This window comes from Arachis stenosperma, chromosome 10 (genome assembly GCF_014773155.1).
Source record: "Arachis stenosperma cultivar V10309 chromosome 10, arast.V10309.gnm1.PFL2, whole genome shotgun sequence".
Lineage (NCBI taxonomy): Eukaryota > Viridiplantae > Streptophyta > Magnoliopsida > Fabales > Fabaceae > Arachis > Arachis stenosperma.
The window spans coordinates 133,576,983-133,603,468 of NC_080386.1; the positions used below are offsets into that span (position 1 = coordinate 133,576,983).

Below are 26,486 nucleotides of genomic sequence, written 5' to 3' on the forward strand. Positions count from 1 at the left end.
CGAGGTACAGCAGAGCTTCACACCCTTAATCTATGGTGTGTAGAAACTCCACCGTTGAAAATACATAAGCATAAGGTCCAGGCATGGCCGAATGGCCAGCCTCCCAAAGATCTAAGATAGCATAAAAGTGAAGATAGCTACCAAAGTCTGTGTCCACATCTAATAGTAAAAGGTCCTACTTATAGAAAACTAGTACATAGATGAGTAAAAGACATAAAAATCCACTTCCGGGCCCACTTGGTGTGTGCTTGGGCTGAGCAATCAAGGAAATTCGTGTAGAGACCTTTTCTGGAGTTAAACGCCAGCTCCCATGCCAGTTTGGGCGTTTAACTCCAACTTTTATTCCTGTTCCGGCGTTTAACGCTGGAATTTCTGAGGCCGGATTGCTTCGCGGGTTTGGGCCATCAAATCTTGGACAAAGTATGGACTATTATATATTGCTGAAAAGCCCTGGATGTCTACTTTCCAACGCCGTTGAGAGCGCGCCAATTGGGCTTCTGTAGCTCCAGAAAATCCACTTCGAGTGCAGGGAGGTCAGAATCCAACAGCATCTGCAGTCCTTTTTGGTCTCTGAATCAGATTTTTGCTCAGGTCCCTCAATTTCAGCCAGAAAATACCTGAAATCACAGAAAAACACACAAACTCATAGTAAAGTCCAGAAAAGTGAATTTTAAATAAAAACTAATAAAAATGTACTAAAATCTAACTAAAAGATATCAAAAACATACTAAAAACAATGCCAAAAAGTATACAAATTATCCGCTCATCACAACACCAAACTTAAATTGTTGCTTGTCCTCAAGCAACTGAAAATCAAATAAGATCAAAAGAAGAGAATATGCAATGAATTCCAAAAACATCTGTGAAGATCAGTATTAATTAGATGAGCGGGGCTTTTAACCTTCTGTCTCTGAACAGTTTTGGCATCTCAATCTATCCCTTGAAATTCAGAATGGTTGGCTTCTTTAGGAACTCAGAGTCCAGATAGTGTTAATGATTCTCCTAGTAAAGTATGATGATTCTTGAACATAGCTATTTATTGAGTCTTGGCTGTGGCCCAAAGCACTCTGTCTTCCAGTATTACCACCGGATACATGCATGCCACAGACACATAATTGGGTGAACCTTTTCAGATTGTGACTCAGCTTTGCTAAAGTCCCCAATTAGAGGTGTCCAGGGTTCTTAAGCACACTCTTATTTGCCTTGGATCACAACTTTATTTCTTTTCTTTTTCTTTCTTTTCTTTTTTTTTTCGATTTTTTTTTTTTCGGTTTTTTCTCTTTTTTTTTTTTTTTTTTTTTTGAATAGCTTTTTCTTGCTTCAAGAATCATTTTATTGATTTTTCAGATCCTCAGTAACATGTCTCCTTTTTCATCATTCTTTCAAGAGCCAACATTCATGAACCACAAATTCAAGATACATATGCACTGTTTACACATACATTCAGAGAACAAAAATATTGCCACCACATCAAAATAATTACACTATTATAAAATTCAAAATTCATGCAATTCTTCCTTTTTCAATTAAGCACATTTTTATTCAAGAAAGGTGATGGATTCATAGGACATTCATAACTTTAAGGCATAGACACTAAGACACTAATGATCATAAGACACAAACATGGATAACATAAAGCATAAAATTCGAAAAACAGAAGAATAAATAACAAGGAAATCAAGGAATGGGTCCACCTCAGTGATGGCGGCTCTTCCTTGCTTTTGAAGGTCCTATGGAGTGCTTGAGCTCCTCAATGTCTCTTCCTTGCCTTTGTTGCTCCTCCCTCATGATTCTTTGATCTTCTCTAATCTCATGAAGGATGATGGAGTGTTCTTGGTGCTCCACCCTTAGTTGTCCCATGTTGGAACTCAACTCTCCTAGGGAGGTATTCAGTTGCTCCCAATAGTTTTGTGGAGGAAAACTCATTCCTTGAGGTATCTCAGGGATCTCATGATGAGAGGGGTCTCTTGTTTGCTCCATCTTCTTCTTAGTGATGGGCTTGAGGTCATGCCTTCTCAGTTGAACCGGCTTTGGATGCCATAAATGGTTATGGAAAAACAAAAAGCAATGCTTTTACCACACCAAACTTAAAAGGTTTGCTCGTCCTCGAGCAAAAGAAGAAAGAAGAGAGTAGAAGAAGAAGAAATGGAGGAGAGGTAGATGGCTTTGTGGTTCGGCCATAAGGGGAAGAAGTAGTGGTTTGAATTTGGATGGTGAGGTAAGTGGGGTTTTATGAAGGATGGATGTGAGTGGTGAAGAGAAAGATGGGATTTGATAGGTGAGGGGTTTATGGGGAAGAGGTATTGAGGTGATTGGTGAATGGGGGAAGAAGAGAGAGAGTGATGGTAGGGTCCTGTGGGGTCCACAGATCCTGTAGTGTCAAGGAAAAGTCATCCTTGCACCAAATGGCATCAAAATCCACGTTTTGACCCATTTCTGGCGTTAAACGCCGGGCTGGTGCCCATTCCTGGCGTTTAACGCCAGGTTGTTGCCCTTTACTGGCGTTTAACGCCAGTCTGGTGCCCTTTTCTGGCGTTAAACGCCCAGAAAGGTGCCAGACTGGGCGTTAAACGCCCAACTGCTAGGCTGACTGGCGTTTGAACGCCAGCAGCATCTTCCTCCAGGGTGTGCTGTTTTTCTTCCTGTTTTTCATTTTGTTTTTGCTTTTTTCATTGTTTTGTGACTTCTTATGATCATCAACCTACAAAAAGATAAAATAACAAAAGAAAATAATTAATTATAAAACATTGGGTTGCCTCCCAACAAGCGCTTCTTTAGTGTCATTAGCTTGACAGAGGACTCCCATGGAGCCTCAGAAACACTCAGAACCTTGTTGAAACCTCCCAACACCAAACTTAGAGTTTGAATGTGGGGTTTCAACACCAAACTTAGATTTTGGTTGTGGCCTCCCAACACCAAACTTAGAGTTTGACTGTGGGGGCTCTGCTTGGCTCTGTTTTGAGAGAAGCTCTTCATGCTTCTTCTCCATGATGATAGAGGGATATCCTTGGGCCTTAAACACCATGGATTCTTCATTCACTTGAATGATCAACTCTCCTCTATCAACATCAATCACAGCCTTTGCTGTGGCTAGGAATGGTCTGCCAAGGATGATGGATTCATCCATGCACTTCCCAGTCTCTAGGACTATGAAATCAGTAGGAATGTAATGGTTTTCAACCTTAACCAGAACATCCTCTACAAGTCCATGGGCTTGTTTTCTTGAGTTGTCTGCCATTTCTAGTGAGATTTTTGCAGCTTGCACCTCAAAGATCCCTAATTTCTCCATTACAGAGAGGGGCATGAGGTTCACACTTGACCCTAAGTCACACAAGGCCTTCTTGAAGGTCATGGTGCCTATGGTACAAGGTATAGAAAACTTCCCAGGATCCTGCCTCTTTTGAGGCAGTTTCTGCCTAGACAGGTCATCCAGTTCTTTGGTGAGCAAGGGAGGTTCATCTTCCCAAGTCTCATTTCCAAATAACTTGTCATTTAGCTTCATGATTGCTCCAAGGTATTTAGCAACTTTCTCTTCAGTGACATACTCATCCTCTTCAGAGGAAGAATACTCATCAGAGCTCATGAAAGGCAGTAGCAAGTCCAAGGGAATCTCTATGGTCTCAGTCTGAGCCTCAGATTCCCAAGGTTCCTCATTGGGGAACTCATTAGAGGCCAGTGGACGTCCAGTGAGGCCTTCCTCAGTGGCGTTCACTGCCTCTTCTTCCCCCCAGAATTCGGCCATGTTTATGGCTTTGCACTCTCCTTTTGGATTTTCTTCAGTGTTACTTGGGAGAGTGCTTGGAGGAAGTTCAGTAATTTTCTTGCTCAGCTGACCCACTTGTCCTTCCAAATTCCTAATGGAAGATCTAGTTTCAGTCATGAAACTTTGAGTGGTTTTGATCAGATCAGAGACCATGGTTGCTAAGTCAGAATTATTCTGCTTAGAGCTCTCTGTCTGTTGCTGAGAAGATGATGGAAAAGGCTTGCCATTGTTAAACCTGTTTCTTCCACCATTGTTATTGAAACCTTGTTGAGGTCTCTCGTGATTCTTCCATGAAAGATTTGGGTGATTTCTCCATGAAGAATTATAGGTGTTACCATAGGGTTCTCCTAGGTAATTTACCTCTTCCATGGAAGGGTTCTCAGGATCATAAGCTTCTTCCTCAGATGAAGCTTCCTTAGTACTGTTTGGTGCATTTTGCATTCCAGACAGACTTTGAGAAATCAAATTGACTTGTTGAGTCAATATTTTATTCTGGGCCAAAATGGCATTCAGAGTGTCAATATCAAGAACTCCTTTCTTCTGACTAGTCCCATTGTTCACAGGATTTCTTTCAGAAGTGTACATGAATTGGTTATTTGCAACCATTTCAATCAGTTCTTGAGCTTCAGTAGGCGTCTTCTTCAGATGAAGAGATCCTCCTGCAGAGCTATCCAAGGACATCTTAGATAGTTCAGAGAGACCATCATAGAAAATACCTATGATGCTCCATTCAGAAAGCATGTCAGAAGGACATTTTCTGATTAATTGTTTGTATCTTTCCCAAGCTTCATAGAGGGATTCTCCATCCTTTTGTCTAAAGGTTTGGACTTCCACTCTAAGCTTACTCCATCTTTGTGGTGGAAAGAATTTTGCCAAGAAGGCATTGACTAGCTTTTCCCATGAGTCCAGGCTTTCTTTAGGTTGAGAGTCCAACCATATTCTAGCTCTGTCTCTTACAGCAAAAGGGAATAGCATCAGTCTATAGACTTCAGGGTTAACTCCATTAGTCTTGACTGTATCACAGATTTGCAAGAATTCAGCTAAAAACTGATGAGGATCTTCCATTGGAAGTCCATGGAACTTGCAATTCTGTTGCATTAGAGAAACTAATTGAGGCTTTAGCTCAAAGTTGTTTGCTCCAATGGCAGGGATAGAGATGCTTCTCCCATAGAAATCAGGAGTTGGTGCAGTAAAGTCACCCAGCACCTTCCTTGCATTGTTGGCATTGTTGTTGTTTTCGGCTGCCATGTCTTCTTCCTTGAAGAATTCGGTCAAGTCCTCTAAAGAGAGTTGTGCTTTGGCCTCTCTTAGCTTTCGCTTCAAGGTTCTTTCAGGTTCAGGGTCAGCTTCAACAAGAATGCCTTTGTCTCTGCTTCTGCTCATAAGAAAGAGAAGAGAAAAAGAGAATGTGGAATCCTCTATGTCACAGTATAGAGATTCCTTAAAATGTCAGAGGAAAAGAGAAATAGAAAGAAGAAGGAGAAGAAGAATTCGAACTTTAATTAGATAAGGTTCGAATTGTGCATTTAGAAGGAGTGGTACTCCATAAACAGAAGGATGTGAGAAGGAGGGAAGAGGATTTTCGAAAATCAAGTGAAAAATTTTGAAATTATTTTGAAAAACATTAATTAATTTTCGAAAATAAAAGTGGAAAAGAAATTAAGTGATTTTTGAAAAAGAATTTGAAATTAGAAATTAAGAAGATTTGATTGAAAGTTATTTTGAAAAAGATGTGGTTAAGAAGATATGAAAAAAAAATGTGATTGAGAAGATATGATTTGAAAACTATTTGAAAAGATATGATTTTAAAAATTGATGACTTGCCTAACAAGAAAAGATATGATTCAAACATTAAAAACCTTTCTCAACAGAAAAGGTAACAAATTTGAGATGTTCAATCAAATCATTAATTGTTAGTAAGTATCTTTTAAAAAGGAAAGAAATTGATTTTGAAAACATTTGATTGAAAAGATTTGATTTGAAAAAGATTTGATTTTGAAAAATTTGAAAAAAATTGATTTGAAAACAAAATCTTCTCCCTAGCACCATCCTGGCGTTAAACGCCCAGAATGGTATACATTCTGGCGTTTAACGCCCAAAATGCTACCTCTTTGGGCGTTAAACGCCCAACCAGGTACCCTGGCTGGCGTTTAAACGCCAGTCTGCCTTCTTCACTGGGCATTTTTGAATGCTCAGCTTTTTCTGTATAATTCCTCTGCAGTATGTTCTAAATCTTCAATTCTTTGTATCATTGACTTGAAAAGACACAAATTAAAAATATTTTTGGATTTTTAATAATCAAAATGCAACAAGAATCAAATAACAATGCATGCAAGACACCAAACTTAGCAGTTTGTGTACTACTGACACTAACAATATGAGAATGCATATGAGACACACAAAAAAAATACTTCAAGTCAATAGAATTCAAAGATTAGAACACAAAATATATGCATGGATTCGAAAAATATAACAAAGACATGCATTTGACACCAAACTTAAGATGAGACTCTAGACTCAAACAAGAAATATTTAAATATTTTTGGTCTTTTTATGATTTTGTAAATTTTTTTTTGTGATTTTCGAAAATTTAAGTGAAAACATCAAAATTCTTAATGAGAATTCTAGGAATCAGTGCAATGCTAGTCTAAGACTCCGGTCCAGGAATTAGACATGGCTTCACAGCCAGCCAAGCTTTCAAAGAAAGCTTCGGTCCAAAACACTAGACATGACCAAGGTCAGCCAAGCCTTAGCAAATCACTGCTCCAACAGCAAGATTGATACGAAATCAACAAGCTCTTGTGGTGATAAGTTGAAACCTCGGTCCAATCAGATTAGACATGGCTTCTCAGCCAGCCAGATTTCAACAAATCATCATGAAACTCTAGAATTCACCTTCAAGAATTTCGAAAAAAAAATACCTAATCTAAGCAACAAGATGAACCGTCAGTTGTCCAGCCTAAACAATCCGGGCAATAACACCAAAAATTTGATGTTGTTGCCGGATCTTGGCTCTGATGTTACCAAAAGCTTGCTCAAAACATGAACAATCCCCGGCAACGGCGCCAAAAACTTGGTCGGCGAAATTGTGAACTATACTTTTTCACAACTCTCATAATCCCTGGTAATGGCTCCAAAAACTTGGTGCGCTCAATACCATGGCATTACACAACTTCGCACAACTAACCAGCAAGTGCACTGGGTCGTCCAAGTAATAAACCTTACGTGAGTAAGGGTCGATCCCACGGAGATTGTTAGTATTGAAGCAAGCTATGGTCATCTTGTAAATCTTAGTCAGGCAAACTCAAATGTATGATGATGAACGAAAATGACATAAAGATAAAGATAGTGATACTTATGTATATCATTGGTGTAAGAGCTTCAGACAAGTGTATGAAGATGCCTTCCCTTCCGTCTCTCTGCTTTCCTACAGCCTTCATCCAATCCTTCTTACTCCTTTCCATGGCAAGCTCGTGTAGGGTCTCACTGTTGTCAGCAGCTACCTCCCATCCTCTCAGTGAAAGCGATTGCATATGTCCTGTCACGGCATAGCGGAATTCATCTGTCGGTTCTCAATCAGGCGCGGAATAGAATCCAGTGATTCTTTTGCGTTATCACTAACGCCCCCGCCCTCAGGGTTTGAAGCACGTCACAGTCATTCAGTCATTGAATCCTACTCAGAACACCACAGACAAGGTTAGACCTTCCGGATTCTCTTGAATGCTGCCATCAGGTCCTGCCTATACCACGAAGACTCCGAAGAATCCAAGAGATATTCACTAAGCCTCGAATGCTTGTAGAACAAGAATGGTTGTCAGTCACCTTGTTCATAGGTGAGAGTGGTGATGGGCGTCAATCATCACCATCATCATGTTGAAGAACAAGTGATATCTTGGTAAAAGAACAAGCGGAATTGAATGGAAGAACAATAGTAATTGCATTAATACTCGAGGTACAGCAGAGCTTCACACCCTTAATCTATGGTGTGTAGAAACTCCACCGTTGAAAATACATAAGCATAAGGTCCAGGCATGGCCGAATGGCCAGCCTCCCAAAGATCTAAGATAGCATAAAAGTGAAGATAGCTACCAAAGTCTGTGTCCACATCTAATAGTAAAAGGTCCTACTTATAGAAAACTAGTACATAGATGAGTAAAAGACATAAAAATCCACTTCCGGGCCCACTTGGTGTGTGCTTGGGCTGAGCAATCAAGGAAATTCGTGTAGAGACCTTTTCTGGAGTTAAACGCCAGCTCCCATGCCAGTTTGGGCGTTTAACTCCAACTTTTATTCCTGTTCCGGCGTTTAACGCTGGAATTTCTGAGGCCGGATTGCTTCGCGGGTTTGGGCCATCAAATCTTGGACAAAGTATGGACTATTATATATTGCTGGAAAGCCCTGGATGTCTACTTTCCAACGCCGTTGAGATCGCGCCAATTGGGCTTCTGTAGCTCCAGAAAATCCACTTCGAGTGCAGGGAGGTCAGAATCCAACAGCATCTGCAGTCCTTTTTGGTCTCTGAATCAGATTTTTGCTCAGGTCCCTCAATTTCAGCCAGAAAATACCTGAAATCACAGAAAAACACACAAACTCATAGTAAAGTCCAGAAAAGTAAATTTTAAATAAAAACTAATAAAAATGTACTAAAATCTAACTAAAAGATATCAAAAACATACTAAAAACAATGCCAAAAAGTATACAAATTATCCGCTCATCACTAGGCAAACCTACAAAATAAACTCAAGTGACCTTAGGTATCCAAATTTTCTTGGATCCTTTCACGTTAAACCATCTCTTATGTCCCAAATCATTGTAATCAAAAACAACTTTGTAAACTTTGTCACCAATCATTCTTTCACCAAAGAAGCATTGAACTGGAAAATGACCACTTCGGTTGCACATTCTACAAAATCTTGGAGTTGTGGTTTTGCTAAAGTGAGTTGGGTCTTGATATGTTACATCATTTGAAGATGAAGCAATATTTTCAAAATGTGATTTTTCAGATTTATAAAATCCCAACCCAGCTTTATCATAAAGAGGTTTTTGACTAGCCAAGATTTGGTTCAAATTTTCAGAACTTTGGGTGAACTTGGCTAAGTCATCTTTAAGTCTTTTAACCTCTTTGAGCAACTCTTCATTTTGCTTAAAACAGTTCACATATGCAAGAACAGAATGATCACTTTCACAGCTTCTAACTTGGGCTTTTAACAGCTTGTTTTCTTCCACAAGATCACAAGCAGTTTCGGCCTCTCTTAGTTTTTCTTTGAGGAAATCATTTTCAGCTTTAAGAATGAAATTTTGCTGTTCAAGATCTTGATTCTCAGTTAGAAAACATCTTATTTTTTCAGAAAGGTGATCTATCATGAGATGAAGGTCTTCAGTGTTAGAGTTTTGAAATGATACCTGATCTATCTCATTTGCCATGAGACAGTGCTGTGATTTAGTCTCAGACTCTTCATCATCATCATTTGAGTCATTTTCCAAATCTTCCCATGTGGCCATCAGTCCCTTCTTCTTCACCTTTTTCGGCTTCTCTTCCTTTTTCAACTTGGGACAATCAGATTTGAAATGACCCATTTCCTTGCAATTGAAACAGGTTACCTTGCTAAGATCTTTCTTTGTCCTCCTGGAGCTGCTGCCTTTGCTTTTGAGCTTTGCCATTTTCCTGAATTTTTTTGCAAACAACACAAACTCATTTTCAGAAGAGTTATCACTGGATTCATCATCCAGAGGGTTAGTCACAGAAGAAAATGCAATTCCTTTCTTTTTTGAATCTTTTTTCAAATAGGAGTTTTCAAAAGCAAGTAAGTTTCCTCTCAAATCATCAAGTGTCATAGAATCTAAGTTACTACTCTCAGAAATAATTAAGGCTTTTGTTTCCCACTCTTTTGTGAGACATCTCAACACTCTTCTCACTAGCACAGATTCTGAATGTGTGATTCCAAGAGCATCTAAGCCAACAGTGATGATATTGAACCGTTCGAATAGTTCATCAATGGACTCTCCTTCCTTCATTGCAAACATCTCATATTCCCTGTTTAACATGTCTGTCCGAGTCTTCTTTACAATGGTAGTTCCTTCATGAGTGATTTGCAACTTGTCCCAGATTTCCTTTGCCATTGTGCATCGTGATACTCGTCGGTATTCCTCAAAGCTGATAGCACAGTTGAGCAGATTGGTTGCCTTGGCATTTAACTCCACCGTCTTCCTATCTTCCTCGGTCCAGCTTGCTTCTGGTTTAAGAGAGACCACTCCTTGAGCATTTGTGGTAGTTGGAAATTTAGGACCTTCCAAGATGATCTTCCAAAGTCTGTAATCCACGGCTTGTACAAATATCTTCATCCTCTCCTTCCAATAGGTATAATTTTTCCCATTGAAGAGGGGAGGTCTGTTGCTTGATTGACCTTCGGCCAGATTGTATGATAACACATTTGTGCCACTGTTTTCTCCCATGAGGATCTTTACTCCAAGCTGCAAAGCTTGATCTCTTTGAGACCAAGCTCTGATACCAATTGATGGTTTCAGTGGCTAAGAGAAGGGGGGGTTGAATCTTAGCCCCCTTTTTCGATGCTTACACTTGCTGAACTTCAGAGAAGACTTTTCTGTTTTTGCTCGTCACTTAACACGAGCAACTTTGTTTTGTCTCGTCCCTTGCCACGAGACTTTTTGTTTTGTCTCGTCACTTGGCACGAGATAATTCTAGCTTTTGCTCGTGTGTGGTAGAAAACAGAAATGGAGTAGAAAGAGAAAGAACTTGCACCCAGATATATCCTGGTTCGGCTGCTAAGTGCAGTGCAGCCTACATCCAGTCTCCATCACAAACATGATGGAATTTCACTATAATCAATCAGATTACAACTTGTAAAGTGCTAACCCAACTTACAAGGGGATTCCCACAGAATCATGATACACAACATAGATGAACAAAGGAACTCTAAGACATCTATGGCTTTTTCTTTTAATTTTGCACTCTCTGCCTTTTTCCGCTCTATGGCTTTTTCATTACAAACCTCACTTGTTTGCCTTTTACCATGAGACTCAAGACATGACAAAATTAAACAGAAAAATACTAAACAGAAAACATTGAAGGAGAAGAGAAATCTGTTAGCTCAGGTAGCTCTGAGAACTCTGTGCCTTGCACTCTCAAATTTTCTCCTTGCTTCAAACAGTGGTTGTTCCCCCTTTTTAAAGAAATAGGAAAGCCTCCACACTTGAAGCCAAAACCGAACCAACTTTCTTCCTCCTTCAACAAACCGGTTCGGCCACACAGAGAGAGAAGAGATAACCATGCTAAACCCAACATGCAATTACCTCTAGTCCTTTCTTGATCATCACCCTACATCAATCCGGGCTCTCCATCCTTGGCTTCCTCTCCAAGATGGATTTCTGGCCCTTGATGCCTCATGATGATGATGACTTCATCTGCTTCAATCTCTGCCTCCAACCATCACTTCGCCACTCTAGCTACTCCCTGTGGTGGTTGATCAGAATCGAAGACAAGCCATGCTCCAAGAATCTCTCCTCTTGGCCGAATCTTCTTCTTCCATTTTTGAGCATGAAAGGCTCAAGATAGCTTCACCAAATCTAACCACATTTGGTAAGCATCTTAGCCACAGCTCATCTTTCTTTTGGTATGTTTTCTTGCCATCATTAGCTTGATGGTCTTGATGCATGCAACTCTTTCCTTTTCTTCGTTGAAGAGCTCGGCGTCCATTGTTTCCTGGACAAGGACCAAAGAGAGAAGAAGAAAGAGATGAGAGAGAAACAAAGAATCTAAATAAAAGCAAAGCAAAGTGGTTAAGCAAATTAATTTGAATAGCTTGCTTTTACTCCCCTAACATAGAGTGGCGTGTTTGACATAATAGCCATCAATCACTTCAGCTGAAAATTTTTTTTTCTCTCTCATGTTCCCCATGCATTAATTAACAATGTAATAGATTTTGAAATCCATCACTTTGTTAGAGCTTGGTTCCGTTGGAAGCACTATGCTTTCATTTTCCTTTTGATTCGGACCAAACATGGAACCTATTCTCTTTAGTATAATTTGGGCTTGTGACAATATGATCAAAGCTGGCCCATTTGATAAGCATTTGCTTTCCTGATACAATTGTGTAGCGGATCAAGCATAGGAAGCAAATAAGAAAGCATTTGTTTGGGCTTGCAACATTAATATTTATTCTGGCCCATTAATATAAAATTTCAGCCTCATAATATAAAGCATGCAACAAGGCTAATTGTTGGGCTTAAGTCAGAAACTTATTCCTCGGCCCATCATGAAACCTGCAACAAAATTATTAATCAAAATATGTTAAATGAAAATCAGATTAATAATTTTGTAATTATTTATTTTAATAATGTTTAGTCATCACAAGTATTATTTTAGAGTTTTCCAAACTCATCAGATCATGTGTGTGTTTTTATTTTTATTTGAAGAATCAAAAGTGGTAATAAATTAAGAAAAGTGAGAGATGTTTGATGCATGTATATGTACGAATTTGTAATAGAGATTTTCATTTGATGTTTAATCTCCTGAATAGCCTCTGCATAAACAGAACAACAAAGCTAATAACAAAGTCACTAAAGAAAATTTGAAATAAATAGTATAATGTTAAAGTAAAAAATTGAAGTGATCTTTCAATCAAGTAACAGGAAATTTATTTAAGATTTAATGAAGTTATAGGTTCTTACTGTTTTATCAAATTTTTAATAAAAAATCTTTGTAGTTTAAAATTTTATAATTATATTCTCAAGTTATATAAATTTTCTATTAGATTCCTAACAAGTAACAACAGGTGTTGTTAAAGAGAAAAAGAAACATTCTTAGAAATGTAAGATAAATCGTGGAAGGAATATTCCCATCAATGTTATTTTCAAAACAGGTTGAATTTCAGTGCAATGGCAATGCATGGCAGTTAAACTCTGCCAAGTAGCCAACATCTTTATATAGTAGTAGAGAAGTTGAGTTAAATAGTTAATAGCTCCCTTTCTGCAATTCACCTCTTTTGATGCACCATTTTCTTAAACTCCTGTTGATTCATTTGCTCTGATCCTTGATTCAATACAGCAATAGCCATACCACAATTGTTATGTAACTCTACATATCTAATTCAATATAGTTGCTGGTTTCAGCAGAGGGCAGAGACTATTGATTCAATTTTGTTAGCATTCATTCTATAACAAGTAAATGGTCATGGTCGGATTGAGTATTTACTCGTTTTTATTGTATTATTAATTAAATAATCTTATACGCAATCCTAAACTAATCTAGTTTTTGTTAGGATGCAAGTTCTTGGACATTGACGATAATAATTTCCGGACTAATCTAGTTTTAATTATTAGGATGCAATCTTAGTGGGAACAATCTTGCTTCAGTTTCATCTTGGTTTGGCAACTTCAAGAAACTTGAGTATCTTGATCTTTCATGGTGTGGGCTTCATGGTCCAATTCTAAATGCTTTCCAAAATGCAACTTCCATTAAAAGTTTGGACCTTTCTGGGAACAATTTTGACTCTCTTCCATCCTGGTTTCACAAGTTTGAGGAACTCAAGCATCTTTTTCTTTCATCTAATAACTTCCAAGGTACAATTCCCGTTGCTTTACAAAATATGACTAGTATCGAAACCCTTGACCTTTCTAACAATTTTTTCACTTTTGTTCAATCTTGGTTTATTGAGTTAAGGAAACTTGTCTCTCTCAATCTTTCAAGCAATAAAATAACATCCATGGAATATTCTATTTCATCTATTTTAAAAAATATGTGTCACCTGAAAAGGTTATATATAGCAGGAAATAGACTCCGAAAAGAATCTATTGGAAACAACGATTTGTCTACCTGCATTAGACATGATTTGGAGAATCTTGACTTGAAGAAAAATGAATTTAATGATCATTTGCCATCTTGGTTAGTACAACTTGAAAATTTAGGCAACCTTTATCTCCAAGATAATTTTTTCTTCGGTCCCATTCCCTCTTCTTTTGGAAAATTATTGAAATTGAAAAATTTAGATATATCCAACAACAAGTTAGAAGGAAACCTTCCTAATTCGTTGGGACAACTTGTAAATTTGCAGATCATTAAGCTTTCAAATAATTCTTTTAATGGAACCATACCTCAAAGTTTTGGACAACTTATAAATTTAGATGCTTTTGATATCTCAAATAATTATTTAACAGGGACTATTCCTTCAAGTCTTGGTCAACTTATAAACCTAACTAGCCTTGATTTTTCAAATAATTATTTAAAAGGAATAATTCCTACAAGTCTTAACCAACTTACAAATCTAAATAGACTTGATCTATCAAGGAATAAACTAGATGGGAGAATTTGGATTGATTTTCAAAAACTTGTGACTCTATCATACTTGGATCTATCTTCAAACAATTTGGATGGAACCATTACAGTGGAAGAAAGCAGGCCTTTGGTAATCTCAGAAATGCAGTATTTGGATCTCTCCCATAATCAAATCAGTGGCTCACTTCCAGAACATATTGGTCATATAATGCCCAATTTGGAGTGCTTGATTCTTGGAAATAACCTCATAAATGGTTCAATTCCAAAATCATTGTGCCAAGTTGATGATTTGAGTATCCTTGACCTTTCAAAGAACAGGCTGTCTGGTAAAATTCCCAATTGTTGGAAGGATAACATAGCATGGGAAGAAATAAATTTGTCATCCAACAAACTCTCAGGGGATTTTCCAAGCTCATTTGGGAATCTTTCCTCTCTGTCATGGTTGCATTTGAACAATAATAGTCTTCATGGAGAGTTTCTAGCGTCTTTGAGAAATTTGCCATTCTTGATGATTATGGATCTCGGAGAGAATCAACTTTCTGGCACCATCCCAACATGGAGTGCTAACACATTTTCTTCACTACAAATTCTAAGACTGCCGCAAAACAGGTTGAGTGGTAGCATTCCTTCACAGATATGTGAACTATCATCCATTAAAATCTTGGACCTTTCCCGCAACAATTTAAATGGTTCAATACCTCAGTGTATAGGCAATCTTCGAGGAATGACTCTTGAGGTTCCCATTTTGCCTCCTACTTTGCCTCCTACTTCAGTTTTTACTGAGGGTCCCGGTTGGTCTTCTGGAGCAGTATCTAATTGGCAAACTGAGGATGTCATAGAAGTCACGAAAGGAAGAGAACTTGACTACATAAGAATCTTGAAGCATGTAGTCATCATGGACTTGTCCAAGAATAATTTGGTTGGCTCCATTCCAAAAGGAATAACTTTGCTTTATGGTTTGCATAGCTTGAATCTATCAAACAATCATTTGATCGGAAAGATCCCTAACATGATAGGGGATATGAGATCACTTGAATCCTTTGATGTTTCAAGTAACCAACTCTCCGGCACAATTCCAAGCAGCATGTCGGTCTTAACATCGCTAAGTCGTTTAAACTTGTCATACAATAACTTCTCTGGACCAATTCCCACAGATAACCAGTTTTTAACTTATGATGCATCCAGTTATGCTAACAACCCATATTTATGTGGATTTCCTCTTCCCAACGAATGTGGTTATTCTCCTCAAGTTCATGGGAGAAATGAATTTGAAGGTGATAACAGCAAATTAGATAAGTTGGAAAAGTGGTTGTTCTACTTTGTCATCGCAATTGGCTATGCAACTGGGTTTTGGGGAGTTATTGGAACTTTGTGGTTCAAGAGAACTTGGAGGCATGCTTACTTCAGATGGGTGGAAGATTTAGCCGACACGATCTATGTCACAACTGCAATAAGAATGGCAAAATTGAAGAAGTGGATGATAATGATGAGAAACCGTGTTGATGTTTGATCATGAGTGTGTTTTTATTTTTATTTTGAAGAATCAAAAGTGGTAATAAATTAAAGAAAGTGAGAGATGTTTGAGTTATGTATGAATTTGTTAGAGATTGTCATTTGATGTTTATTTTCCTAAAGAGCCTCTGCATAAAGCAGAACCACAGAACAACAATATAAATGCATGATGTTGCAGTAAAAAAAAATGGAGACACTTTAACGAATTACAGCATAAAGGTAAATGACTTTTAAAATGAGTAATCCATATTACTTATGAGAAATGTGAAGAAAGAGTGAAAGAGAGAGATAGAGATTTATTACAGGACACACACTTCTTTCATTCTGAAGTCTGATTTGAAGTCATCTTTCAGTCAATTAGTTAGAAATTTTATTTATATTTAATTACATTATAACTTCTTACAGTTTTATCAAATTTTCAATTAAGTTTATTTATTTTAAAAGTTTATAATTAAATTCTCATATTAGATATAAATTTTCAATTAGATCGCTAACAAGTAACAATAGGTATTTTCTTAAAAAGAAAAAGAAATATTCTTAGAACATAACATGCAATGAGACCTTTTTCTCAGTTCATGACAATCAGTCAGTGGAACAACAATGCTAAAATAGAAAGATCAGATAAAAGATTCAAGATCTGATCAACAGAAACAGATTTCAGGAACATAAATGAGTATGAGAGAAATGCAAAACTGTGTAATTTTAGCAAAATAATTAAGAGGAAACTAGCAAAAACAACTACTAAATCATACATATGCTACATGTGCAGTTTTTATAAGACTATTAAAAATAGTATACTGTTCATTTACAATAAAGTTCCTAACATCTCCTAGCTTACATTTGTTTTTATATAATATCATTCGGAAATTGATTGATAAAGTTTTATTATAAATGTGATTTATATAAATGAGAATGACGTCAATTTGAGTGTTATAGTCGATTATCTTAGATACGAAGAAAATAAAACGAAAGTATAATCATTGAGTCTTGTTGGCGTAACAAAAGGTGAGAGAGTCGTTGGGTCAATGCATGGGTCATGCAGAGATGAAAAGAAAGAGTGGCATCTATCTCAGATTAGTACACATTTTTTTCCAACACGTATTTGTCACTCCACCAATAATTACAAACTCACAGAGACTGCCTCAAAGACTTTAAACTAAGCAGGGGAGACTAGAACTTTACCCCACATGCAAGAGTCTTGGTCTTGGAACGAAAAGATTGGGTTCATTATTATTCCATTATGCTTTTTCCGAGAAAGTGACCATCATTCGTGACTTGTTCATGATGAGTATGTATATATAATGTGATTGAGTGAGTGGAGTGAAAGCAACTAACACATTAAATATCGTCAATAATATGTTTTATATGCCACTGAAAATGAAATTTAGATACCAAAATTTTGCTGCATGTGCAGTACTGGTACTTGTGATGGTAATGGCTGAAATTGCACAAATTTGTGCAAATTCAAGTAATACTCTGCACTCTCCATGTCTTGAAAGAGAGAGGCAAGCTCTTGTGAAGTTCAAAGCATCCCTGAATGATTCATCAAACCTGCTTTCCTCCTGGCATGGCCATGACTGCTGCCGATGGAAAGGGATCGGCTGCGACAATGTTACCGCTCACGTTGTCATGCTTGATCTTACCACTCCTTATGTGAAATGCTTGAGATCCATGAGTGGCGACTACGATTATGGCCGTTTACACAATCGATATTTAGAAGCTGTGAATGTTGTTTATTCATCGCTGCTGGAATCCATGAGGCACGACTACGACTGTGGCCTTTTATACAATAAATATCTAAAAGCTGGGAATGTTAATTCGTCCCTACTGGAACTGGAATACTTGACTCATTTGGACTTGAGTGGAAATCACTTCTATCAGAGTCCCATACCGATGTTCATTGGTTCTATGCAACACCTCAGGTATTTGTCCCTCTCTTATGCTGGTTTTGGCGGGAGAATACCCAACAATCTTGGAAATCTCACCGACCTCCACTTTCTTGATCTGAGTTGGAATGAATTTTCACCAAACAGCAACATCAATTGGATTTCTCAATTGCCATTGCTGGAACACCTTGATATAAGCTCTATTTACACTTGGTTTCAGGTATTTGTCCTAACTTATTACTTGGATGGTTAATAATTCATGGACTTGACAAAGTTGCTTCTTGTTCCTTGCTCAGGTTAATATTATTAATCTCACCGTCAGTGCTCCTAAACTTCAATTCCTAAGTCTTGCCAACAATGGACTTAATGTGCCAAATTTGGATGCTTTTCAAAACATGACATCTCTTGTGCATCTTGGTCTTGGTGGGAACAATCTATCATCACTTTCATCTTGGTATGGCAACTTCAAGAAACTTGAGTATCTTGATCTTTCAAGCTGTGTGCTTCATGGTCCAATTCCAAATGCTTTCCAAAATGCAACTTCCATTGAATTTTTAGACCTTTCTGAGAATAATTTTGACTCTCTTCCATCCTGGTTTCACAAGTTTGAGAAACTCAAGCATCTTTATCTTTCATCTAATAACTTCCAGGGTCCAATTCCAAATGTTTTACAAAATATGACTATCATTGAGTCCCTTGACTTTTCTCACAATTCTTTCACTTCAGTTCCATCTTGGTTTGTTGAGTTAAGGACACTTGTCTACCTAGATCTTTCAAGTAATAAATTAACATCCATGAAATGTTCCATTTCATCCATTTTGAAAAATAATTGTCACCTATATAGGTTTGATTTATCAAAAAATAGACTCCAAAAAGAATCCATTGGAAACAATGATTTGTCTACATGCATTAGACATGATTTGGAGAATCTAGACTTGAGTGGAAATAGATTTAATGATCATTTGCCATCTTGGTTAGGACAACTTGAAAATCTAGTCTTCCTTTTTCTCCAAGATAATTTTTTCTGTGGTCCCATTCCATCTTCTTTTGGAAAATTACTGAATTTGAAAATGTTATATTTACCCAACAACAAGTTAGAAGGAGACATTCCTGATTTCATGGGACAACTTGTAAATTTACAAGTCGTGGATCTTTCGAAAAATTCATTTAACGGAACAATTACTCAAAATCTTGAGCAACTTGTAAATTTACAATATTTTGATGTCTCAAAAAATTATTTAAAGGGAATCATTCCTCCAAATCTCGGACAACTTGTAAATTTACAAAGTCTTGTTGTCTCAAATAATTTTTTACAGGGAATCATTCCTCAAAAACTTGAACAACTTGTAAATTTACAACTTCTTGATGTCTCAAATAATTATCTAACGGGATCCATTCCTTCGAGTCTTGGTCAACTTGTAAATCTAATTAGCCTTGATTTTTCAAATAACCATTTAGAAGGAACCATTCCTACAAGTCTTAATCAACTTTTAAAATTAAATAACCTTGACCTTTCAAGGAATAAACTAGATGGTAGAATTTGTATTGACTTTCAAAAACTTGTGAATCTATCATACTTGGATCTATCTTCAAACAATTTGGACGGAACCATTACAGTGGAAGAAAGTAGGCCTTTGGTTATCTCAGATATGGTGTATTTGAATCTTTCCCATAATCAACTCAGTGGCTCACTTCCTGAAGATATTGGTCATATAATGCCCAATTTGTGGAACTTGCTACTAGGAAATAACCTCATAAATGGTTCAATTCCAAAATCATTGTGCCAAGTTGATGATTTGAGTATCCTTGACCTTTCAAAGAACAGACTATCTGGTAAAATCCCCAATTGTTGGAAGGATAACGGAGAATGGGAAGAAATAAATTTGTCATCCAACAAACTCACAGGTACTTTTCCAAGCTCATTTGGGAATCTTTCCTCTTTGTCATGGTTGCATTTGAACAATAACAGCCTTCATGGAGAGTTTCTAGCGTCTGTGAGAAATTTGACGCAATTGTTGATCATGGATCTCGGAGAGAATCAACTTTCTGGCATCATCCCGTCATGGAGTGCTAATACATTTTCTTCACTACAAATTCTAAGATTGCGGCAAAACATGTTGAATGGTAGCATTCCTTCACAGATATGTGAACTATCATCACTTAAAATCTTGGACCTTTCTCGCAACAATTTAGATGGTTCAATACCTCGGTGCATAGGCAATCTTCGAGGAATGACTCTTGAGGCTCCCACTTTGTCTCCTCCTTCACCTGTTGCTGAAGGTCCCACTTTGCCTCTTGATTTACATGATGCTGAAGAATCTTCTCAGGGATATTCTCCTGTAAAAGATTGGAAGGCTGAGGAAGTCAAAGAAGTCGTGAAAGGAAGAGAACTTGACTACATAAGAATCTTGAAGCTTGTAGTCATCATGGATTTGTCCGAGAATAATTTAGTTGGCTCCATTCCAAAAGGAATAACTTCGCTCGTTGGATTGCATAGCTTGAATCTATCAAACAATAATTTGATCGGAAAGATCCCTAACTTGATAGGGGATATGAGGTCACTTGAATCCTTTGATGTTTCAACTAACCAACTCTCAGGCACAATTCCAAGCGGCATGTCAGCTTTAACATCACTCGGTCAGTTAAACTTGTCACACAATAACTTCTCTGGACCAATTCCCACAGGTAACCAGTTTTTTACTTTTGATTCATGGAGTTATGCTGGCAACCCATATCTTTGTGGATCTCCTCTACCCAACAAATGTGGTTATTTGCATGAAGATCATGGGAGCAGCGATTTTGAGGATGAAGAAAGCAAGTTAGATAAGTTGGAAAAGTGGTTGTTTTACTTTGTCATTGCAATTGGCTTTGCAACTGGGTTTTGGGGATTTATTGGGACTTTGTGGTTCAAGAAAACTTGGAGGCATGCTTACTTCAGATGGGTGGAAGATTTAGCCGACATTATCCATGTCACAACTGCAATAAGGATGGCAAAATTGAAGAAGTGGATGATGATGAGAAACCGTGTTGTTGTTTGATCATGTGTTCATGTGTGTGTTTTTACAATAGAGCTAATTATATTGTAAAAACAAGAGACAATATTTACAATAGAGATTGTCCATAATAGAATTTCAGTTTTACAAAATAAGTGTTACATATTTACTAAATTACTTGGTTTAAGAGCTCTTGAAGTTCTAATGGATTGCTTAACCATTGGCTCTATAAATATGAGCATCAAGGACTGGATTTTCCCCACTAATGAACTCAAAGACACAAACATCTCCAACTTTTAAAGCATTCTCAAGACTAAAAGGCCGCCAACCATTCGAGATATAGGCAGCTGCTGCTGCGGGGTAACAGAGCAACTTTGCAGGCCACAACTTGCCTTCGTACCGTATCTCTACATCCGGCTCATTGTTTTCAAAATACTTTGTGTAGAAGGAAGCTTTAAAATTCTGCATGATATATAACATTATGTAACAATAAATACACCAAAGTTTGCATGATATTTAAGTTTCCTTATGGATAAATGTATAAGCTTAAACTTACAGCCCTTGATCTCTGTAGATTACTTTTCACTAGCTTGATCATGAAAGAGGGATTTTCTGAGTTGAACTTCTGAGCTTCTTCCAGACATCGAAAACCACAGGTCCCAGGCTCAAAAACTGGCTCCAATACCATAAAAGGATTTGAAAAACAATCAGAAAGAATCTTACCTTCAGAATAAAATCTCTATGCATTTAGCCATTAAATTCAAAACATGCTGACTCAGAACAACAATCTCTATGCATTTAACCACAAAAAAAGATCAGTTGAATCAACAAAATGAACAATGATTCGATCACAATAGAAAGCATACCATCTGAACGATGAAGGACAGATGGAATTATTGGCATCTCAATGTTTTTCTCTTCAGAGTTCAGATTGACTACCTCCTTCCACATCTCTAGTTTCTGTAGCAATTCTCAATTGCTTACTTGTAAAAGGCAATGATAATGATAATGGTATTTTCAATCTTTTCCGCTCTCTGCCCCAACATTGTGGTGGTAGCTCATTCAAAGTCTCAACCGAATCATTGTTGATCCGGTTATTGAAATGATGGTGTATTTCAAGGCCACTCATGTCAAGTATGTGTACCTCAAAACAAGAAGTTCCATTGTACTCAAACCGCATCAAGTGGCCATGATCCAGAGAGTAATAAGCAGCAAACTCTTTCCAACCCTTTTCAAATAAAATCTGATCATCATGCTGAGTCCATTGTACTTTCCATTGAGTGCCATCTGGAGGCTTCAGGTTCACTGGATTTTTCACACCACCACCATATTTGCTAGTGAACTTGTTTGGTATCTTCTGCAGTGCAAATGAACCTGATGTTAGTAATTATAATAATCAAAACTCATGAGCATAAAGAGAAATTAAAGAGTGATGCCACATCTCCTTCTATCTATGTCACACTAGGTAATTGAGATTAAGATTCAGTTATATCTTTTCAAGTTTGTTAGATGTGACTAAAACTACTAATTAGTCACAAACATTATAGTGTATAAAATTATGTATTTCATTGCACTTCAGCACTTGTGCTATTCACTTTAGCTTTTTCACAATCAGCAAAAAATCATCTTCAATGGTTTTCATATGACACTAATTAATTCAGTAGAACAGTTTTCTCTGTTCTCAGAATATAAGAAACATGCACATTAAACATCCCTTCAAGATCTCATGAATGAAATCAGTAGATTACACGAGCATAAGAATATGTTCTAAGCAAATTATATAAGAACAAAAATTACTAATAGAATATACTACCGTGAGTCGCTACTGAAAACTTCCCATGGGAATATGCATATATCTCATGAGTTACATTTTCATGAATTGGATTCATAACCTGCAACCATGTCAACAAGGTGATAAAACATGAAACAAGAGTAAAACTCTTAACCTATGAATACATCATTGGTACACACAAATAAGGGCTGGATAAGGTAGAAGTGACATAGTAGCAATTAACGTTCTACGTACATTTGATTCTCTTGTATGATTATCATTGTTGTTTATATTTTTTAAAAGTGATTGCATTGATTATCTCAATTTAATTTGGTACATCGAAAATGTTGCTTTTATATTATTCATGCTAATTTAACTTAATGTTACTAAAGCTTTATCTATTGATTTTCATTTTTTTTTCCTCTTTCGTACTTAGGTCTAGTTTGGTAAATTTAAAAAATTTATTTTTTGTAGTTTTGAAAAATTAGAGATGATTTTTCTAACGCTGAGATATTTTTCTTTTTAAAAAATTGAAAAACTTAATAATAATATTATGTATTAATAAATATATGAATTTATCCCTAACTAATTATTGATGCGAAAAAGTTAACTTGGTTGATCAAGTAATTAGCTTACTCATTCATTCGTTTAAATAAGTGTCAGAATTTCGAATATTGTTTTGTGTACACATTAGTCAATTAGGTTGAAAGATATAGTAAAAAATGACAAAAAAAAGTTAAGGCCTAATTACATTCACATTCAAACTCTTTATCTATTTATGTCTATTATAATAATTTTAAAATTTATTTTACTAAACACAGTTATGTTACTTATACTTATTGAAAATCACTTTTAGTTTGATTTGCTGAAATTTTGTTTATAATTTTTAAAAATTATATTTTGAAGATTAATTTTGATAAACGACTTTCAAAATTAAAAGTTAAAAAATTTTTCAAATAGACTAATAGAACAAACATGTGCTAAATAGCTTGAAGTCAAATATTATACAAACTTAAACAAAAATCCTAAAATAATAAAAACAAAAATACAAAAAAAATATGGTTATAGGAAGAAATATTCTTTACTATATTATCAGTATTAGATGCAACTTTTTTCAATATGGTAAATAATAGGATAAGATAAGATATAAAAAATAAAGATATAGAATTTAGTGTTTTTATATTAATGATAAAACAGAACAAATTATAAAAATTTAATTTATTTTTATTTTTTTCATTCAACTGTTAATATGAATAACATAAACTCTGTTAGAGCCATTTCTGTACATTCAATGTACTCTACGGATAGAGGAATACATAGAGTTGAACATAGTAAAATAAGAAATTGAAAGATTTCGTTGAAATTGTTCATTTAGAAATTTCCGAAAAAGCTAATCATAGGTTCTTCTCTCCATCGGAACAATAAGGCCGTTATGCTCATTACTAAACTTGGGATAAGGTAATCATGAAACTTTGACCAAATTCGAAAAGAAAAATATAATAATAAAAAATATAATTATAAAAAATTAACAAAAATAATAAAAGAAAAATAAAAAATAAGTTATATTTTTTTTAGTGTCTTTGTGTCCTTTATGTTAGGATGAACACAAAATATATAAATTTAGTATATCTTGTCACAATATCTCTATCTATACCTCATCTGTTAAATATAATTTTGTGTTTCAATGTTTCTATTGCAGTATCTCATAGGGGTGTAAGTTATCGAATCGGACCGAATTTTACCGCAAAACCGAACCGAAATTTACAACAACCGAAAAAATCGGTTTTTTTTGTTTTTTCCGAATTAAACCGATCGGTTCGGTTCGGTTTTCGGTTGGCTCAGTAAAAACCGAACCGAACCGAACCGAACCGAAATATTGGTTAAGAAACCTTGTTTTTACACATTTACCCTTTAACCTTGTTATTTTGCTAGATATTTTTAATTGTCTTTGTTTTATGTTTAATTAAGTTGAATTTGTATTGGATTTGGATGTGATAAATTCTTGTTTTTCTAGTTTATTGAAGGTTTTAAATTTTATTTTATGGCATTTTAAATTCAGATAAGTAGGTGTAAAAAAACCGAAAAAACCGACCGAACCAAACCACTGTTGGTTCGGTTCGGTTCGATTCGGTTGCTCAAACTACAGCCAACCGAACGGTTGGTCTCTTTGAAGAACCGATCAGGTCGGTTCGGTTGGTTTTCGATCCAAAACCGAACCGAACCAGGCCGATTACACCCCTAGTATCTCATCCCTGTAAATAAACACGGCCTAATTGACGTTCACTATTTTTATTGTATTATTGATTAAATAATCTTATATGCAATCCTAAACTGGTTTTTTTTGGACATGGTGAACGAACCCGGCCCACACAGTTACCCAAGCCGAGCCCCAGAAACCGCAGAGCCTACCCTCCCTAATTCAAACAACCTCTCCCTCTAAACATAACTCTCTCACCTAAGCTCATAGCTCATCCTCAGAATTAGGAGGAGTCTTCATTTCTTCTGAATGCCAAGAATTAGCACCATTAGATTCTACACATGGATCAAGTGCTTCATACACATTATGAATTCCTAGAGTTCCCATAAAACCCAAATCCATCTCTCCGTCTAACACATCCTCAATCAAACCATCGTCGGATTGCATTATTTTCTCTTTTTCCTTAGCCACACTGCCACAGCAGATGCACTTCTCTTGCTATTTCTAAGCTCTTTATTCGTTGGTTTGGAAATATTTGCATTGTTTTCACTACTAGAGCTGTCTTCTTGCTAGCGATGTTCATGGGCTGGGTCGGGCTGGATTTAAGTAGATTCATATCCGGCCCTAAAATGACAGCAGATCTCCTTTGACCCGACCCGAAGTGATCCAAAAAAAGGGATTAAACTAGATCGACTTGACGGAATATTAGTATATATAAATTTGTAAATTTTATATATTAAAATAATAAAAATTTACTTTTAAAAGATAAATTTAACAAATGTTATATCATATTTATATTAAAATAAATTATTTTAAAACAAAAATAATATCGTATAATATAAAAAATATTAATTAAATCATAAAAGTATAATATAATATTACTAATTAACTCAAATATATATATTTTTTATTGTAAAAAGTAAAAGGTAATTTTAGGCCGGGTTGGGTGATCCCACCCGAAAATAACGCCGGATAAAAATTGGAACCCAAACCCGACAAAACATGTCTCGGGTTCGGTGCGGGTTTCGAGTTGTGGCGGGTCTTGAACACTCCTACTTCTTGCATTGACTTAAATGAACTATCCTCTCGTCACTAGAGTCATTATTCACAGTTAAATCAACATGAAGTTCTTATTAGCAGACCTTCTATATGTTCCAACAGCTTGAGATTTTGTAATCCTCCTAGGTAAAAACTTAAGTTTGGACTTCAAATTTGAGTTGCCTTTGCCCTTTGGTGTGGAACTAGCCTTGATAGTCTCTTTCAGTTTGGGCTTCGAATTTGGGTTGGACTTCTGAATTAGCTTTTGGGTAAGTTTTGGTTTGGAGATGGACGTAGGGTTGGGCTTTGACTTGGGCTTGAGCTTTGGGTTAGATTTCCGCTTAAGAATGGGTTTGAGATGAGTTTTAGAAGGATTTGGATTAGGGGTTGTGTTAGCATCAGTGGGGTTTGGAATAGGGTCAGAGTTGGTTTCAGGAGGGTTTGGGATAGAATTGGGGATAGGGTTTGAGTTGGCATTTTGTATCAGCATGGCTTGGGTTGGAGAATGAAACGGATTCTGGATTCGGTTCTGTAGTTGGGTTGGCGGTGTTAGCCTTAGATTTGGACCCTCACTTGTGTTCTTCTTGCTCATCAAGTCTCTTTCACTAGGATATTCTTCTCTATCATCAAGATATATCACAACTTCCTTCCCTATTAACAATTATGGTGTAGACACTCCATGCTATAAATATACATCAATAACTCCATCATTCTTCTGTGCATGAAAGCACATCTCCCTTAACTCATCATCACTTGTAAGAGCTCTCAGTCCACTCTCTAAGTTCCTCCCCGGAGGCAGCCACCAACACTAAACTATCTTGTCGTACCCAAATAGACTAATAGAGCAAACATATGCTAAATAGCTTGAAGTCAAATATTATACAAACTTAAACAAAACCCCTAAAATAATAATGAAAATGAAAATACAAAAAATATGGTTATAGGAAGAAATACTATTTACTATATTATTAGTATTGGATGCAACTTTTTTTTTAATATAGTAACTAATTGACGTTCACTATTTTTACTGCATTA

General features: G+C 36.4%; 3 protein-coding genes and 1 non-coding gene across 4 annotated transcripts; 3 read left to right on the forward strand and 1 right to left on the reverse strand.

Annotated features, from left to right (window-relative positions):
• The first annotated feature begins 4,498 nt into the window (after positions 1 to 4,498).
• Positions 4,499 to 4,606, forward strand: LOC130959456 (small nucleolar RNA R71). Its single transcript, XR_009078535.1, has one exon. It is a non-coding gene; the product is annotated as a small nucleolar RNA R71 (small nucleolar RNA).
• A 4,725-nt stretch (positions 4,607 to 9,331) lies between these two features.
• On the forward strand, positions 9,332 to 15,601 carry LOC130957836 (probable leucine-rich repeat receptor-like protein kinase At1g35710). The gene is made up of 2 exons (XM_057884682.1): positions 9,332 to 9,359; positions 13,103 to 15,601. Exons 1-2 carry the CDS (start codon positions 9,332 to 9,334, stop codon positions 15,562 to 15,564), a joined length of 2,490 nt encoding a protein of 829 aa, XP_057740665.1. The 3' UTR covers positions 15,565 to 15,601.
• Positions 15,602 to 16,921: 1,320 nt separating this feature from the next.
• On the forward strand, positions 16,922 to 20,686 carry LOC130954974 (receptor-like protein EIX1). The gene is made up of 3 exons (XM_057881753.1): positions 16,922 to 17,672; positions 17,749 to 18,667; positions 18,812 to 20,686. The coding sequence occupies exons 1-3, from the start codon at positions 16,923 to 16,925 to the stop codon at positions 20,488 to 20,490; spliced, it is 3,348 nt and encodes a 1,115-aa protein (XP_057737736.1). The 5' UTR covers position 16,922; the 3' UTR covers positions 20,491 to 20,686.
• Positions 20,659 to 24,860, reverse strand: LOC130957837 (B3 domain-containing transcription factor VRN1-like). The gene is made up of 5 exons (XM_057884683.1): positions 24,753 to 24,860; positions 22,259 to 22,337; positions 21,430 to 21,819; positions 21,002 to 21,117; positions 20,659 to 20,907 (listed from the first exon to the last, which is right to left on the reverse strand). Exons 1-5 carry the CDS (start codon positions 24,858 to 24,860, stop codon positions 20,659 to 20,661), a joined length of 942 nt encoding a protein of 313 aa, XP_057740666.1.
• Between the last annotated feature and the right edge of the window lie 1,626 nt (positions 24,861 to 26,486).